This window comes from Liolophura sinensis, unplaced genomic scaffold, assembly GCF_032854445.1.
Source record: "Liolophura sinensis isolate JHLJ2023 unplaced genomic scaffold, CUHK_Ljap_v2 scaffold_14, whole genome shotgun sequence".
Classification (NCBI taxonomy): Eukaryota; Metazoa; Mollusca; class Polyplacophora; order Chitonida; family Chitonidae; genus Liolophura; species Liolophura sinensis.
The window spans coordinates 372,258-390,860 of NW_027017953.1; the positions used below are offsets into that span (position 1 = coordinate 372,258).

General features: G+C 40.7%; 2 protein-coding genes across 2 annotated transcripts in view; one reads left to right on the forward strand and one right to left on the reverse strand.

The window, feature by feature from the left end:
• The window catches only part of LOC135481245 (brefeldin A-inhibited guanine nucleotide-exchange protein 1-like), an 85,671-nt gene that overhangs the window by 26,193 nt on the left and 40,875 nt on the right, over positions 1-18,603 (forward strand).
• Positions 393-17,890, reverse strand: LOC135481249 (C-type lectin domain family 4 member M-like). The gene is made up of 3 exons (XM_064761093.1): positions 16,435-17,890; positions 14,626-14,796; positions 393-2,530 (listed from the first exon to the last, which is right to left on the reverse strand). The coding sequence occupies exons 1-3, from the start codon at positions 17,012-17,014 to the stop codon at positions 2,268-2,270; spliced, it is 1,014 nt and encodes a 337-aa protein (XP_064617163.1). The 5' UTR covers positions 17,015-17,890; the 3' UTR covers positions 393-2,267.

The window sequence follows — 18,603 nt, forward strand, 5'->3', positions numbered from 1 at the left end:
CGGCGAATAATAAGTACTTTGAAAGATTCTAAGAGAACTATGAGGTGTACAGAAATAATTTTACACAGCTTTATGAAGCTTGCATCTTTAGTGACATAAACAAATCATTTCAGATGCATGTTACAATAATAAAACAGCACTATTGGATATCATTTAGATGTATATTTAGATACGTATTTACAGGTTAGCTCTAAATGTCAGCATAATGGATACATGTAGATACGTTTGGGTGGGTCCCTGCCTAAAAAAACAATGTTTGATAATAGCTTTAGCTTGAGGCAACTCCCCATTGTCACAATAGTCCCTGGTCTGTATTAGAGAGAAAGTGTAGTAGTTTGAGACTGTAAAGGCTATCGCTGAGTACACTGATATATAGAGGATACCCTCCCCCCCCCCCCCCCCCCCACCAAAAAAAAACACTACCACTCTTGCTTCTAAATCTAGGTGAAATAGCTCCAGTCAGAGTAGAGTTGGTTTACCCTCTGAATCCCTGCTAAGCCATTGTTTGACAGCTCATGAATAAGTAAACATAGGTAATAGAGTAACAACATACTCACGAACTGGTCTGCTCTAAATACTCTGATAATTTAGTTTTTTCAAGAAAAAAAATTGCATGTGAAAGTTAGTATAACTTTACAGCTTTATACGTGTTTGGTTTAATCAAAATTTAGTAAAAGTGCTTTTGATAGATGTTACAGTCTCTGGTTTAAGTGCTTTTAAGACAACTTAGAAAATGTGCTAGTGCTTATTAAAGGGCAGGTTGACCAAGTTTACAGATCAGAGTTAGTCATAACATAGATCTTAAGGTGAACAAAATTAACCCTCCCAAATACATTGGATATAACATATTCTTATCCACGCCAGAGTTTTCATAAAAATTTGCAGGTTGCTTTATTTTGTTAGCATTCCCACAGATAGACCAATAGTGTTCAAGTTAGCCAGTAAAGACAAGGCATTTTCGACAGCAATCATGGGTAAATCAACGCTCTCAACATTCTATAGGCAGTTATTTTAAATTGAAAATGAAGGATAAATTCCAATGTGAAAGGCCTACTGTGTGATCTGCCCATAGCAGTGAAGATATCATCATTAATGTGATTCTTGTACTGAAACAAAAGTATTGTTTGGTCATAAAATATTGGAGGAAAATAATCATATGTATTAGTTAATGTAATGTTTGGTGACCCATGGGCCAGATACCATTCAGCTGTAATGTTTGGTGACCCATGGGCCAGATACCATTCAGCTGTAATGTTTGGTGACCCATGGGCCAGATACCATTCAGCTGTAATGTTTGGTGACCCATGGGCCAGATACCATTCAGCTGTAGTGTTTGGTGACCCATGGGCCAGAGGAAAATAATCATATGTATTAGTTAATGTAATGTTTGGTGACCCAAGGGCCAGATACCATTCAGCTGTAATGTTTGGTGACCCATGGGCCAGATACCATTCAGCTGTAATGTTTGGTGACCCGTGGGCCAGATATCATTCAGGTCTAATGTTTGGTGACCCATGGGCCAGATACCATTCAGGTCTAATGTTTGGTGACCCATGGGCCAGATACCATTCAGGTCTAATGTTTGGTGACTCATGGGCTAGATACCATTCAGGTCTAATGTTTGGTGACCCAAGGGCCAGATACCATTCAGCTGTAATGTTTGGTGACCCATGGGCCAGATACCATTCAGCTGTAATGTTTGGTGACCCGTGGGCCAGATATCATTCAGGTCTAATGTTTGGTGACCCATGGGCCAGATACCATTCAGGTCTAATGTTTGGTGACCCATGGGCCAGATACCATTCAGGTCTAATGTTTGGTGACTCAAGGGCTAGATACCATTCAGGTCTAATGTTTGGTGACCCATGGGCCAGATACCATTCAGGTCTAATGTTTGGTGACCCATGGGCCAGATGCCATTCAGCTGTAATGTTTGGTGACCCATGGGCCAGATACCATTCAGGTCTAATGTTTGGTGACCCATGTCCCAGATACCATTCAGCTGTAATGTTTGGTGACCCATGGCCCAGATAACTCATTGAACGCATTACTGTTCTAGCTTAAGTATTTATCCATACAATTCAATATCTCTTCAAAAGATACTGTTTTCTCCTAGAAATCAAATCAATTTGATTGTGTTAAATAACTGCTTATCAGTCCATTGTTCAGGAAGAGCTTAAACTGTGACACACACATTGCATCATCTCCATGTCAGGTGTCAAAGGCCTAGGTTGTTCATAAACACAGTAGTGAAAGGTCACTGTCTTCTACAGAGAGTTGTGAACCAATGGTATCTCACAGATGGAGGGCATTTGAAAGTCACATCTATCCTTGGTCCATTTTGCATAATTGTTGGGGTCCCAAAGGTAGAGGAACATGCAGACGAAGCCTGTGTCCGGAGCAGGAGTGACATCGCTGTACCAGAAATCCGGGTGACGGATCACGTGATTTGACCCGATCCACGTCCATTCCCGGTCATTGTCAAGGTCATTACCACCGGCGTACACCCAAAAGGAGTCTCGACGAACACCTATAAAACACCAAAGGAATTTAGGTCAACTTTATTACTTCAGATATTACTTAAAGTCAGATTTTCTGATGATGCAGAAGAGCTGGTGTAAAACAAAGAATATGGTCTCAAAGAATATGATAAAGTTATTTTAAAAAAGTGAGAAAAAAAACTTTCATTTTGGGCACGTATTTTATATTTCTTTACAACCCGTATATTTTATGCATATATTCCATGAGTTGTTGGAAATATTTTGGACAATAATGTCATCGATGAACATACTGGGAACACGGGGGCCATCTTTAATAGTGCCCTGAATTCGGGTTTTTGCTCCAAGAAAGTTGTTTTGACAGCTATCATTTTGACCTATCCCTGTGGGGTTACTGAGATGGAATGGTTGACCCTATCCCTATGGACTGCAGCAAGATGGAAGGATTGACTCTATCCTTGCGGACTGTACCAAGATGAAATGATTGACTCAGTCCCTGCGGACTGTACCAAGATGAAAGGATTGACCCTGTCCTTGTGGAATGTACCAAGATGGAATCATTGACCCTATCCTTGTGGACTGTACCAGTATGGAATCATTGACTCTGTCCTTGTGGACTGTACCAGTATGGAATCATTGACTCTGTCCTTGTGGACTGTACCAGTATGGAATCATTGACTCTGTCCTTGTGGACTGTACCAGTATGGAATCATTGACCCTATCCTTGTGGACTGTACCAGTATGGAATCATTGACCCATCCTTGTGGACTGTACCAGTATGGAATCATTGACCCTATCCTTGTGGACTGTACCAGTATGGAATCATTGACGCTATCCTTGTGGACTGTACCAAGATGGAATCATTGACCCTATCCTTGTGGAACGTACCAATATGGAATGATTGACCCTATCCTTGTGGAACGTACCAAGATGGAATGATTGACCCTGTCCTTGTGGAATGTACCAAGATGGAATGATTGACCTAGTTGACTGTACCAAGATGGAATGATTGACCTAGTTGACTGTACCAATATGGAATGATTGACCCTGTCCTTGTGGACTGTACCAAAATGGAATGATTGACCCTGTCCTTGTGGAATGTACCAAGATGGAATGATTGACCCTATCCTTGTGGAACGTACCAAGATGGAATGATTGACCTAGTTGACTGTACCAAGATGACATTGTTCCTACTGCAGCTGTTGTACTAGAGTGTTACACTAGTGCTCTGTGTCAAGAGGGAAAACATCCTCTTGAGGACTGGATTGATAGACTTCCTGTCACTTAACAGCACAACTTACTGGACATAACTACATTAGAAACACAAAACCATGGTAATAAAGTTAGTGATAATTTGAAGTTAGGATATGCATGAGGAAAATGTCACATATAGCTCCCAGTCCCTAGAAGATGCTACATACTAGTCAGAAGGGATTCCCATAACTCTTCATATACCACAGAACGTACATGTACAGGATATGGGGCATTCCCATGGACATGTGGGGTATTATATCAATATCTCAAATCCTACCAGTTTTCTACATCAGTATGAAGGCCCTCCGTGGCCAAGTCGGTTAGCACGCCAACATGACACAATGACCCAAGAGCCTCCCATCAGTGCAGTCTCTTTGGGAGTTAAAGTCCATCTCATGCTGGCTTCCTCTTGGGCTTTATGTGGGAAGTCAGTAACCTGCGGATGGTTGTGGGTTTCCCTCAGGCTCTGCATGGTTTCATCCCATCGTGATGCTGACTGCCTTCTTATAAGTGAAATATTTATGAGTAAGGCGTAAAACATTAATCAAATAAATAATGAAATACATCATTGTGATATTAAAACCTATGAACAATGCTAGGCCTATTTACCATGTTTAGTGTTTGTGACATTACTGTCAGGTTATCATTATGGCTGATGAAAGTTGGTACATGGTTACTGTAATGATTGTCCTCTCCCCCCCCCCCCGATGTCCTCTCCTCCCCCCCCCGATGTCCTCTCCTCCCTCCCCATGTCCTCTCCCCCCTCCCCATGTCCTCTCCACCTCCCCCCCTCCTCATGTCCTCTGCCCCCTCCCCATGTCCGCTACCCCCTTCCCATGTCCGCTACCCCCTTCCCATGTTCTCTGCCCCCTCCCATTGTCCTCTCCCCCCTTCCCATGTCCTCTGCCCCCTCCCTGAAACCCATGTACTTAGCAAACTGTTCTCCAGAATGCGTATCCATGATATGATAGACGTAGCGCACAGTGGACATGTGGCTGGGCTTTGACCTCAACTACTAGATAAGCTGATATGTACTAGTGTATGGAAACCGGGACGGACCAAAGCAGACATAAGGGCTGGCGGACAAAAGTCCCTCGATCAGTATTAGGAGTATATGGTAAATGACATACGTTGTTTGTTTGTTTCAGAAAACTTGAAACATTCTCCCTGAAGCGAAGTTTCAGATTTTAATACACATTTGATATCAGTAGAACCTCTTCTTACTCATTCAGATTTCATATATTCTGTTTTGTGACGAGATCGGAAAGAACTATATATCTGCCAGACTGTTTGGTTTTTTTTTCCTTCTCTAGTAATGAATCCAGGACAAAAGCCACGGCAGACAAAATTTCCATTATGTGTTCACTATAAGAGATGTGCAGGTGTATTTAAAAATTTAGATTATTTAGAAATTTACACCAAATCATTTTGTTTACACATGTTAGGTTATAGCATGTGAATTATATTTCCGGGATAGAATATCAGCTTGCAGCTTGTGTAAGACTTTTTGTACTGTTCAAAGAACACAAATCTAATATGGATGTCAGTGTTTTCTATACCCAGAAATATAATTTACATGCTATAGCCGAACATCTTTTTTACTGCCCAACATAACTGGGCAGTGAAATGTACGCTAAACTGTATTTTTATTAAAATTTTCAAATATAATAAAATGTGATAAATAGTTTCTCGCTCAAATGGCTATCACCCGGACACAATGGGACGTTCAGAGTGACAGGCCTAATGCCTGTTGAGTGGTCGATCAAGCAGTATGTGGACAAATGTGGACATCTCCTATTTATATTGGGAGACAGTGATGCTTCCGATCAGCTGTAATAGAAGGAAATTAAAAACTACCTCAGCCTTTTTGTGGTTGTGAAGACTTAATTAAACTCCGCCCAGTTGATTCTGTGTGAGGTACATCTTCATAACATGCATTCATGGACAGTATATGTAGTTGATCTGAAGTCCATGATGAGTTTCCCCTGATCAGAGTGGTCCGTGATCAGTTTCCCCTGATCAGAGTGGTTTCGTGATCAGTTTCCCCTGATCAGAGTGGTCCGTGATCAGTTTCCCCTGATCAGAGTGGTCCGTGATCAGTGTCCCCTGATCAGAGAGAAAAAGTGTCTAGGTTTAGCATTTTATTTCATTTTTAATACATCTTTTTTGTGAGACAGATTGAAGGCAGATCTCACATTTGCAAATCTCTTTTTTTTTGTTCTGTTATACTACATTGTATGGACAACTTTGTGTTTTATGTATGATGTAAGCTAAAGTTGGTAAAACATTTTTCTTGACAATCACCATGAACGTCAAGCAGGGTGAATACCGCAGGCTGCCACATGGATTGCGGAGAACGTGGTTTTGTTGTGCAGATCTGAGCAAGCAGAACTTTGAGAGTAACAAAAACAGCTCCAACTCTGACTTCTTCAAACAACCTTTATATTGTTTTTATGTGTTGCGTTTAGATAATGGTTGCAGATCTGACTGCCTGTTCAGTGTTCCTCTGGGACTTTTTTTAGTCTGAAGAGCAGTAGCAGGAAATGTTAACTACTGCAAGATGAGGCGTGGTACATCATAAAGAATGGACATGCTATCATGTGCCATGCCACATGGTTTGTTTTATACTCCATTAGCTAAGGGCAGGTTGAAGAGGAGGGTGAAAGATGCTGGGTTATGAGTGGGGCTGCATGTGGCTGCAGGAGAAGGTAGCCCATGACTTCTCCCACACTGACTTCCCCTGGGACCCCTCTTCATGTTTCTAATTGTATTATACCACCATTGTATATTTACTTTCTGCTTCCTTGATATGAATTGCACTTCATTTTAGGACATTGAAATAATTATAATTTTGACTGCTCCTGTGGCCTAATGGTTAGAGTGTCTGCTTCAGATTTGGGAGACTTGGGATCAAACCCAGGTTCGGTCATAGCAAAGGCTTTAAAAATGGTAGCGGTACTTTGTTGATGCTCTGTCACAAGAATACAGAGTATACGTATGTACACCTAATGACTCCTGAATGTCATGTTACTGAAAAATTGTTAAGTAAGGCGTAAAACTTCAAGCATACATGTGCATACATAGATTCTATAATTGAGATGTCAGTTATTCCTCAGTATCCAATACAAACCAGAAGTTGCAGTAGAAATTTAAATGTACATAACAGTAAAGTATGTTCCATAACATACCAGTTACACACCCTTAAGTCAGCCAACTGTTTACACTGGATCTCAAGATGGACACAAACACAGTTAAGTGTGAACAACTGATTAAGAAAAGCTAACAATAATGGAGTGGTAAAGGTTTAGACGATTGACTCAATAGAACAAATGGTGTTTCGGGTTAAATTGCCTACACGTGCTGTCCATTAGGATATTCGGGTAAGATTGCCTACACGTGCTGTCAAGCCCGCATGGTAACACCATCTTGTAGAAGAGTAAACACATAGGTTGTTCTTACATGTTTTCTCTCATTGCTTCTGGACTCACCAATCTGTTGTGCACAGCATGTGCGTGCATCATCACGGGGAGTAGCGTTAATTCTTATTTATATGAGAAATGGTAACTTCATTCTTATTGCTCATTTATAGAATACCACATGTGCATTGGGAGTGTGTCTGTTATAATTAATATGGCTGTGTGCATTCAGTTTTGACCCTTACACCATGTCTTGTTCAGAGAAAGACGTTTCTAGAAGTGATGAATACAGTATTACTTCATGAGATGTTTGAAGGCTGTATATATTTTCAACATGAATCCCTTGAAGGTGATTACCCTCTGTTTTAAGCATGTATTTGAATTTGAATGCTTTTCATTCAGATATATTCTCGAATCCTGCAGAAGACTTCAAATGTGTCTGTTGAGTAGGTTATCTTGTTGAGATGCAACAGTGGTCACATCGCTGAAGTAGTTTACCTTTTCATCGGTCTTCTGGACTGAATTGATGGGCCTTTGCTGGTTAAATTTGTTACATGGTGACTCAGTGATAGGATACGGAAATATATGGTGTCAGTAACCTTCATATATGAGGATTATTGACCACCTTATATTTGCTTGTATTATCACTGAGTCACCATATAAGTAATAATATTATATATTTACGATTTTAACAAAACCCAGCAATCAATGCACGTGTACAGAGCCCAAATGGATCAGCATTTATGATTGTAACAAAAACCCAGCAATCAATGCACGTGTACAGAGCCCAAATGAAACAGCATTTACGATTGTAACAAAAACCCAGCAATCATTGCACATGTACAGAGCCCAAATGGAACAGCATTTATGATTGTAACAAAACCCATCAATCAGCGCACGTGTACAGAGCCCAAATGGAACAGCATTTATGATTGTAACAAAACCCATCAATCAGTGCACGTGTACAGAGCCCAAATGGAACAGCATTTATGATTGTAACAAAAACCCAGCAATCAGTGCACGTGTACAGAGCCCAAATGGAACAGCATTTATGATTGTAACAAAACCCATCAGTCAGTGCATGTGTACAGAGCCCAAATGGAACAGCAGCAGATTTAGTTCATATTTAATATACTGTTGCACAATTATTTTGGGGCTAAGTACAAAACTGAAGACTTGGTTTTAATTTAAATCTGGTTTTGAGTCTGACAGTTTTGAAGAACAAGGCCTAGGTGACAAACTGAAAAGGATTACACAAACATATACAAAATGTCTGCCCTTATTTTGCTTGACCAACCTGCTGGCAGTACAACATGGTGTCTTCAAAAAGCAGAGAAAGCAGTGGTTCAAAATGTTTTCTAGCAAAATTTAATGTTACTTTTGTAGTGAAATAATTCAGGAGAAAACAGCAATCATATGGAGATAAAATGTTCACATTTTTCAGACAAGGTTTACAGAATCCTGAGGAGAGAATTTAAGTAAGCAGAGACAGCATTTCAGGAGTTTCGTGAGTTCATGCAGGTTTGGACGAGACTCCGGGGTGGGGGGGGGGGGTGCTTTGGCAAACTAAGGGGGCTAAAGGGCATGATTTTATGGTAGATGCTAACAGTGTTAGACACAAAACTTCGTAAATCAGTTTTATTGAAACTTTTCTCATGAATGATGTCACCTTATGGCACAATAACCCAGATAGCATCTTTTGGAGTGGTCCTAGACTATGCACGATGTATATTCAGCCTAGCAAGTACTGTAAATTCTCTTCGCGTTAGTTTACAAGAGCCCTCACCATGTCTTGTCCATATCTGAGTGAACTGGCTGGACTCTTGAAATGCCACCTTGGTTTATGTCAAGCAGTTTGGTATGGTAAATGTACTGATTTTACTTAAAAGAAATGCCACTGGACTAAATGTTGAAGACCAATCTATGAAAGTTGTCTTTCAGCATTTTTGAAAATCAGGAACTTGGCAGGTACTAATTCCGTTAGTGAAGAAATCTGGATAGCATTTACCTAGGATAGCATTTCTTAGGTTAAGAGATTTGCTGTGCCACGTGGTGGAGGATTGAATAAACAGATTTCTGCTCAGAAAGAACAGCCTATGTCTGGGGGCTACTTTTGTCCTGGCCTAGATCTCTGAATCTTTAAAAAAATCTTCAAGAGTTTTAAAATCTTTTTAGAAGTCGAATAGTTGCTCTGGTCTCAACATAAGCATCTTGTAAGTTTATTGTAAAAGTCTAGAATGTTATATGGCTTAATGCTCTAAGGCTGCTGTGTATATGTTGGGAGTATTTATAATTGGATGCATGTTTATCAAAAAATGAGGGAAAAAGTGAAATAGAGAGATTTGATAGTATTTGTAAAGCACTAATCTTGATGAGATAAGACAGCTGTTGACGGATGAGAAGAATGCAGGGAGGCTGATCAAATCTTGGGGGTCTTTAAGCTGTGAGGTTCTGAGGGGCAGGTTTTAAGATGAGTGATTCAGGATATCCCGTACTGTGGGGGTCAACTGAGCGAATGTTCCAGGAAGGCTGGGACCCACCTGGGTGAGCGCTCTCATGCCCATTTGCACATGGGATGTCACCAATGTCAGCAGATGTTTGGGTTGGTTAGGAGGAAGTAAGATTGACGGAGCTATGTACATCTTGAATTCAGAACTGTAAAATACATACCGTAGATTTTCAACCTGAGCAATGTAGATACGTGATTTGGGGCACATGCTTCTGGTATCAGAACATGCCCGATGTGCACTGGGAAAGTGTGGAGATTCTAGTGTATGATCTGTGACGATCTTGTGCACTTACTCATTGGTGTAACTGACATTCATGTTCTGTGGTGTAGCAGACATTCCTGTTCTATAGTGCAACTGACATTCATGTTCTACAGTGCAACTGACATTCATGTTCTACAGTGCAACTGACATTCATGTTCTACAGTGTAACTGACATTTATGTTCTATGGTGTAGCTGACATTCATGTCCTACAGTGCAACTGACATTCATGTTTTATGGTGTAGCTGACATTCATGTTCTACAGTGCAACTGACATTCATGTTCTACAGCGTAACTGACATTCATGTTCTATAGTGCAACTGACATTCATGTTCTGCAGAGCAACTGACATTCATGTTCTACGATGTAATTGACATTCATGTTCTACAGTGTAACTGACATTCATGTTATACTGACATTCATGTTCTACGGTGTAACTGACATTCATGTTCTATGGTGTAGCTGACATTCATGTTCTATAGTACAACTGGTATTCATGTTTTATACTGTAACTGACATTTGTAAATTAGTTCTGCATTTCTCTTTGCATAGGACATACTTGACCCACTTTGGATGTTTTTCCTGATACAGCATGATGGTTTCAACTGGTTGTACATGAAGTCCCAGTGTGTGCCATCACAATATCAGTAGCTATACACATGTAAATTCTTTACTTGTGATGCTGATGTGACAAGACACTTTGATACAGCATGATGGTTGTACATGAAGTCCCAGTGTGTGCCATCACAGTATCAGTAGCTATACACATGTACATTCATTACTTGTGATGCTGATTTGACAAGACACTTTGATACAGCATGATGGTTGTACATGAAGTCCCAGTGTGTGCCATCACAGTATCAGTAGTTATACACATGTACATTCATTACTTGTGATGCTGATTTGACAAGGACACTTTGATACAGCATGATGGTTGTACATGAAGTCCCAGTGTGTGCCATCATAATATCAGTAGCTATACACATGTACATTCATTACTTGTGATGCTGATTTGACAAGACACTTTGATACAGCATGATGGTTGTACATGAAGTCCCAGTGTGTGCCATCACAATATCAGTAGCTATACACATGTACATTCATTACTTGTGAATGCTGATGTGACAAGACACTTTGATACAGCATGATGGTTGTACATGAAGTCCCAGTGTGTGCCATCACAGTATCAGTAGTTATACACATGTACATTCATTACTTGTGATGCTGATTTGACAAGACAGTTTGATACAGCATGATGGTTGTACATGAAGTCCCAGTGTGTGCCATCACAGTATCAGTAGCTATACACATGTACATTCATTACTTGTGATGCTGATTTGACAAGACAGTTTGATACAGCATGATGGTTGTACATGAAGTCCCAGTGTGTGCCATCACAGTATCAGTAGTTATACACATGTACATTCATTACTTGTGATGCTGATTTGACAAGACAGTTTGATACAGCATGATGGTTGTACATGAAGTCCCAGTGTGTGCCATCACAGTATCAGTAGCTATACACATGTACATTCATTACTTGTGATGCTGATTTGACAAGACACTTTGATACAGCATGATGGTTGTACATGAAGTCCCAGTGTGTGCCATCACAATATCAGTAGCTATACACATGTACATTCATTACTTGTGATGCTGATTTGACAAGGACACTTTGATACAGCATGATGGTTGTACATGAAGTCCAGTGTGTGCCATCACAGTATCAGTAGTTATACACATGTACATTCATTACTTGTGATGCTGATTTGACAAGACACTTTGATACAGCATGATGGTTGTACATGAAGTCTCAGTGTGTGCCATCATAATATCAGTAGCTATACACATGTACATTCATTACTTGTGATGCTGATTTGACAAGACACTTTGATACAGCATGATGGTTGTACATGAAGTCCCAGTGTGTGCCATCACAATATCAGTAGCTATACACATGTACATTCATTACTTGTGATGCTGATTTGACAAGACACTTTGATACAGCATGATGGTTGTACATGAAGTCCCCAGTGTGTGCCATCACAATATCAGTAGCTATACACATGTACATTCATTACTTGTGATGCTGATTTGACAAGACACTTTGATACAGCATGATGGTTGTACATGAAGTCCCAGTGTGTGCCATCACAGTATCAGTAGCTATACACATGTACATTCATTACTTGTGATGCTGATTTGACAAGACACTTTGATACAGCATGATGGTTGTACATGAAGTCCCAGTGTGTGCCATCACAATATCAGTAGTATACACATGTACATTCATTACTTGTGACGCTGATTTGACAAGATTGTTTGACTTTTTTGCTCTAATGTAACAAAAACTGGCCTCCTGTCGTCTGTTGGCACACATGTATCAGGACACTTTATTATGCAGGATATTAAAATTGAGACCCTCCCAGAATGTTTGACATGACTTAAGACAAGGATCTCGTGGGAAAGTTAGCATGTTACGGAATGTCTGACTTGTTAGACAAGCGTTTGTGTGATCCAACCCTATAGTGGTCGCATGGATTGGCTGCTTCTGATATGTTCTAACATACTAACATAGTCATTGATACCCTAACCACAAGAACTTACTACCCTGCTTTTCACTGTGTTTGTGTTTATCTGGTGCTTTGAGCAGACCAACTTTAGTATGTGTCCTCATATCATGTCTTTTCATTACAGCTCAACCATTTTAACAAACAGTTACAGCCACTTCGTTTTTTTTTTCCTTAAATCATATGCGTGGTAGTGTAGACATTCTGGTGGAATGCGTTGGTCGTAATGGCCATTGATTGCCAGGGAAATGTAGCCATGCATAACTCTGTGTATTAAGGTAAAATGAAATCAACCAAGCATATCACAAACATGCCAAGGAAGCATTACACCAAAGGACATCAGTAACACTGCCATAAGAATGGTAATCTTGTTACAATTGATGATGTGTTCAAGAAAATAAAGGTTTTACCGGGTTTGATCTGTGTCTGATCACTATATGGTGATTTAAAGACATTAGCTTTGAGAAAGGTACACATATACATGTTGATGTGTGTACAGGACATGTTGATGTGTGTACAGGACATGTTGATGTGTGTACAGAACATGTTGATGTGTGCACAGGACTGCAGACTGCTGTTAATACTGGCAGTGTTCATCCCGCTGATAGTGGTTTGGCCCCCAACACTTCACTCACCGTCTGCATTTTACATAGAAGTAATGGTAGTTATGGTAGTAATGGTAGTTATGGTAGTATTGGTAGTTATGGTAAGAACGGTAGTTATGGTAGTAATGGAGGTTATGGTAGTATTGGTAGTTATGGTAATAATGGTAGTAATGGTAGTTATGGTAGTATTGGTAGTTATGGTAATAATGGTAGTTATGGTAGTAATGGAGGTAGTAATGGCAGTTAGGTAGTGATATATTTTTTTGTGATCAAGTATTTTACAAGAAGGATATTATCCTACCCTCCAGACAAAGCTCAAAACACTTTTCTAAGATCATCAAAACTGCCAGAATCCAGTAAAATTTGTGATGATGGAGCCTTAACTTATCCATGGAAGACATTTTAGTCAAATGCATAAATAATGGTTGTATTACAATTCTGATTTGATCCATTAACACATATGGCCACAATGCAGCTAACATGAAGGTCAGGTTACCCCATGTTGTTGTTACCAGTGCTCACATGCCACAAAGTACAGGGAACTCTATTGGGTCTAATATAATACCAAATCTTAGTTGGAGGTTGGAGGGATTTTTTTTTTTATCAGAAGACAAGTTTGACTACCCAGGAGGATGGGTAATATATCAGGTAAAGACCGTCACCGTTCACCCCATCTCCCATTGCTCTTCCCAGAAGTTTTATCACCTGGCAGTATTGTTTTCTCAAACTTTGGCTCTTAGCTGGGATCATTTCTAGGAAGGTGGGTTTCTCTACACCTGGTCAGTTGGCTCTTCTCCTTAGGGGTACCCTAGCTCAAGTGGGTGGCCTAAGCCAACCTCCTGGATAATGTGGTAATGGGCTAATACACACAGCCTTGCTGGTTAACAATGAGTTACCAGACAGAAGACTCTGTTGACAGACACTATAACATATTGCCACACTGTGGAACAGTACTAATGTACATGTAGGCTGTAAGTCAACATTACATCATTTGCATCCACAATATTAGGCTGTCTGACTGTATAAGGGTATTTGTCCTAAAATTTAGTTTTCACATTGTCACAGAGGGTTTGAGGTTATCTCTTGCAGTTTCCAATTTGTGGCCATTATGATAGTACTGTAGTTTGCTGAGAAGCTGTTCTGATATTGTGGTGCTTCCCCTCTGTTCTACACAAATAACTGTGGATAATGATGTGGTATATAGTATCTGTGTGCAGGGTGACTTCCATAGGAACCCCAAACTGCTCCTCCCTCACCCCATCAATTTGAATGATATTACCCTAAAATGTGAGTGGGACATGGCCAAGTGGTGAGAGATGCCTTTCAATCACTAGGACACAGGAGGTGTGGGTTCAAACCCAGCCTAGGACATGGGATTTGTAGATTCCTTGCTCTTCATGGTTTGTGATGCTTTGGTGAGAAGAGGAGGCTGCTAACACTTATGTAGCCAGCTATTGGTGCAGTCTGTGGAATTGTGCAAAAATAAAACAAATATGACCACAAATGTCCTCACCTTTGCGTTTTAGGTAATCCTTGATAAACTCCTGTTCACCGTCTGTTTCTATGGAAACAAGATGTCCACCTAGCTCCTGACAGAAGTCCTGGGATTTATACCATGTCTGTTTGTCACGGTAGTAAGCATAACAGCTGTTGTTGAAGCGTTCAAAATCTGGGGGACAGGTTCCTGAAATAAATTACGCACCAACTAATTAAACCAAGGTTAGTTGGTACCATTTGGTCTCACAACATGCTGCACTTTATCCCTTGCCCTTTAAAGAACACAACTGTCCAACTACTTTATTATCAGGATATGATAAGATGAGTGTGGATGAGAATTTGTGAATTGTGAGATAGTCCTGTAAGAATCTGTTTACCAGATACACATGAATGAGAGTTGTTACCAGATTCTGTAGTGTTTTGACTGTGTTATGTTGTGGCATGCGTCTACTAGAAATTGTGCTGAAGGAGAAGTCCATTGCCTAATTCACAGTGTTCTTGAATGTGGGGGATGGACAAGCACTGTTTGAACAAGTGTCAGTATATATGTTGGGACATGTTGGGACATTGCCTCTGATGTCTCTGTGATGGTGTTCAAGTAGCAAAACAATAAATGTGTTGGCATTATAAGACTTGCTACAAGAAGACACTGTTGTGACAGAAATGATGCTAAAAGCAAATTTAAATACAAAGTAACCAGACAGGCAGACAAACAGTCGACATGGCATCTCACAATTGCAGTTTTTATTGACAGCACATGATGTCAAGTTGGCTGACTGTGACATTGCTGTGATTAGCAGATGTACATGTAGTGACAATACAGGAATGAATGGTCTGAGTTGTTTGTGGCCTGTGGTCCGTAGCGACTTATCCCTAGTCACATGTGTTTATGTTTATAGTGTGAAAAAAAGAGGTTATATACAGTATATATATATTTGTGTGTGTGTATGTATGTGGAGTTACGTTTGTATCGATTCTTTCGTCCATGAAGTTTCACTGAATGATGCTGATGATTTGGATGGCTCATGAATACAGGTACTATTTTGTGTCCCTTGTGATGCAGCTCTAATCTATGAGAAGACTTCTCACCCACCATGTGACCTCTTGCCCACATCATTATTAGCTGTAATGTCCACACCAGTGACCACAATTTGTCCAATGGGTTAGTGACACTGGTTCTTGTTTAGATTATGTTTACACAGCTAGGTGACTCCTTATGACCACAGTCAAGTCATCTCACTAACTATGTTAGGCAAGGTCCTCTGTGTGTACTGTACTCTAACACCATAGATACAAGAAAAATCCTACTATATCTAGAAGTGATAAAACGTGAGTCCATCTTTATTGGCCTTGGTAATGATTGGAACACTTGTCTACATGGATGTTACAGATGGCAGTGTATAGAATAAAACTCGTGCTGAAGGGTCACAGTAAAACCAAAGTCTGCTCAAACGTAATTCTCTGTCACCAGTATCCTGCACCAATGTACATGAGGTTATGAGATTATTATGGAGTTGCCACGGTCAGAAGGTATATCTGGATGTATACATGTTACTGTTCATTTTTGTGACTTCAGAAATCATAATTCAACATTTGCCTGCTCTAACAAGAATATACCTACATGTAGCTAAAGTCTCATTTTCAGTTATTATTAAAACACCTTTTCTACTGTATTCAGTCAAACTTTAGTTCAGTGAGTATTTGTGAACAAAGAGCTGGATAACTGATCCAGTTACCTGTGACAGCAACTCAGGCCGGTGTACCATGATGGCATTCTGATTGAGATGACCAGTGAGGAGAATGACAGCTATTAATATTGTCTTACCTTGCTTGACGTACTGTCCGATCTGGTGTTTGGCAGATTCAGCAGAGAGTACCTTCTCCTCCAGCTGTGTTACCTGATCAATTAACTGAGACATTGTTGTCTCCAGTTTCAGAATCTGACTGTCCATGGATGCCACCCTTGTGGCGAGTTGGTCTATAGACCGTGAAGCTTCACCTGGTCCCTTTCTGGCCCGTTGCATTTGAACTTGACGCAGCAGTTCTCTCATTTCTCTCCGGGTGTTAGCATCCCTGGCAATCATGCGAGACTCCACCTCAATTATGTCCTCATGCATCCTTGTCATGCTCATTTTGGGGTCCTTACTCTGTCCCACCAGGCACCCAGCTCCCTGAATCTGAGCCTGGGGGACGAGGAAAGTGAAGCTACACTTATCACCTGTGCTGTCTGATCTTACCTGGCCAGTTGGTAATGACTCATGATTGAACAGTGACCCCATGAAGATGTTACCACCGCTGCTTTCTCCACCAGCCTCATACTGCTGGCTTTGGGAAGAGATGCACAGAACGCATGACACACACAAACATAGCAGTCGGCACATGGCTGAGCTAAGCCACATTCCCATTCTTACAAAATAACCAATGTTACAGCTGAAGCAGGTGTCCGTCCCTTCTTGTCCTTTCTTGTCACACCCAGGTGTACATCACAGGTAGATAACCTGCCCACAGCTGTCACTAGCATATACAGGTATCAGGCCTGGGACACCGTCAAGGACCAGTCCTCAACCTCACAGGGGCACAGATCAAAAATCTGAAGCTGAATTCAATTTGCCAAGAAAGCCTGTAATTGACTAGAGTGACCTGAGGACACCTGTGAAGAGAGCAGTTAATAGGTGTCAAGTATGATGTATGGGAAAGTGGAGCCTTAGCCAGCCAGGGGGAAAGTCAACCGGCCTGAACGTTCCTGCCCTCTGCACCCGGGCCAGCTCACACATCCGGAGAGGTTTTCAAGAGTCCAGTCACGAGCCTGAAGTGCAGATATTAACCCTTGCCTATGGTGTGTGACTGGAAACAAACAGACTAGATCAACTCCAGTCAGTGGACAACCTGTTCACCCGGCCTTGACTTCAGAGAATGACTTTTGGACAAAACCCTATTTTATAGAACAAAAGACTAGGGATTATCCGGGCTTAGGTAGTCAGTGGACTTGGATTTGTGAGTGAGACTCTCGTACCGCCTCCCTCGTGGAGTAGCCTGTTCCTGGCTATGATGCTGCTGCTATACCAACTCCCAATCCTCAGTGCTCTACCAGCACAGTCCCAAGCCTTCCCTCACAGTCCCGGTGTTTCTATCAGTCCACAGAATAACGGACACTGAACCCCTTGTGCTTCAGCCCCGGGGAAAAAACAAGAGGGAAAGTCAGTGTGCATGATGGAGTATGTGTATACATACATATATACACACTCCCACACTTTGTGTTCAGTGGAAAATGTTGTAAGTGATTGTGTCAATGATACAATCAGTATATGTGTTTTTTTTTTTTTTCTTATTCAGCTTTTTGATTTAGAGTTACATTTTTTTGTGCCTTTTTTAAGTGCCATTATGAGAACTTCACATTTTTTCAAAAATATTTTTGGTTTTTTTAGCCAGTGAGCCAAAAACACTATATGGACGCATACTGTGTATATATTTAGATTTCAAAACTCTAAGAGATTGGAGGGGCCTCCATGGCAGAGGTGCCTAGCATGCAGGGCAATGAGCCAGGAGACTCTTACTAATGTGTTTACTGTGAGTTCAGCTGAGGCTGGCTTCCTCTGCAGGCATACATGAAAAGGTCTGTCAGTAACCTGCAAATGGTCATGGGTTTTCCTCGCAGAATGCTGGTCGCCTATACGTGAAATATTCTTGAGCACAGTGTAAAACACCAAATAAATAAACATCAAATAAATAAAATAAATCTAAGAGATTGGAAAGTTTAAATCTACATTTATCTCCTATTGAACAGTGAGGGACCAGTACTACTTTACTTTTGTTTGACTTGCATGTATATACTCATGTACTATAGTCCAAAACAACCAGACCTGGTACTTTTTGGTTTGTAGTGTTATATATCTCCACTCAGCCGTAGTCCCCAGGTATCAGGAATTAGCATATTTATCACATTTCCCAGCTAGTAATTACATGTGCATAATACTAGCCGAGTCTGGAGGAGAAA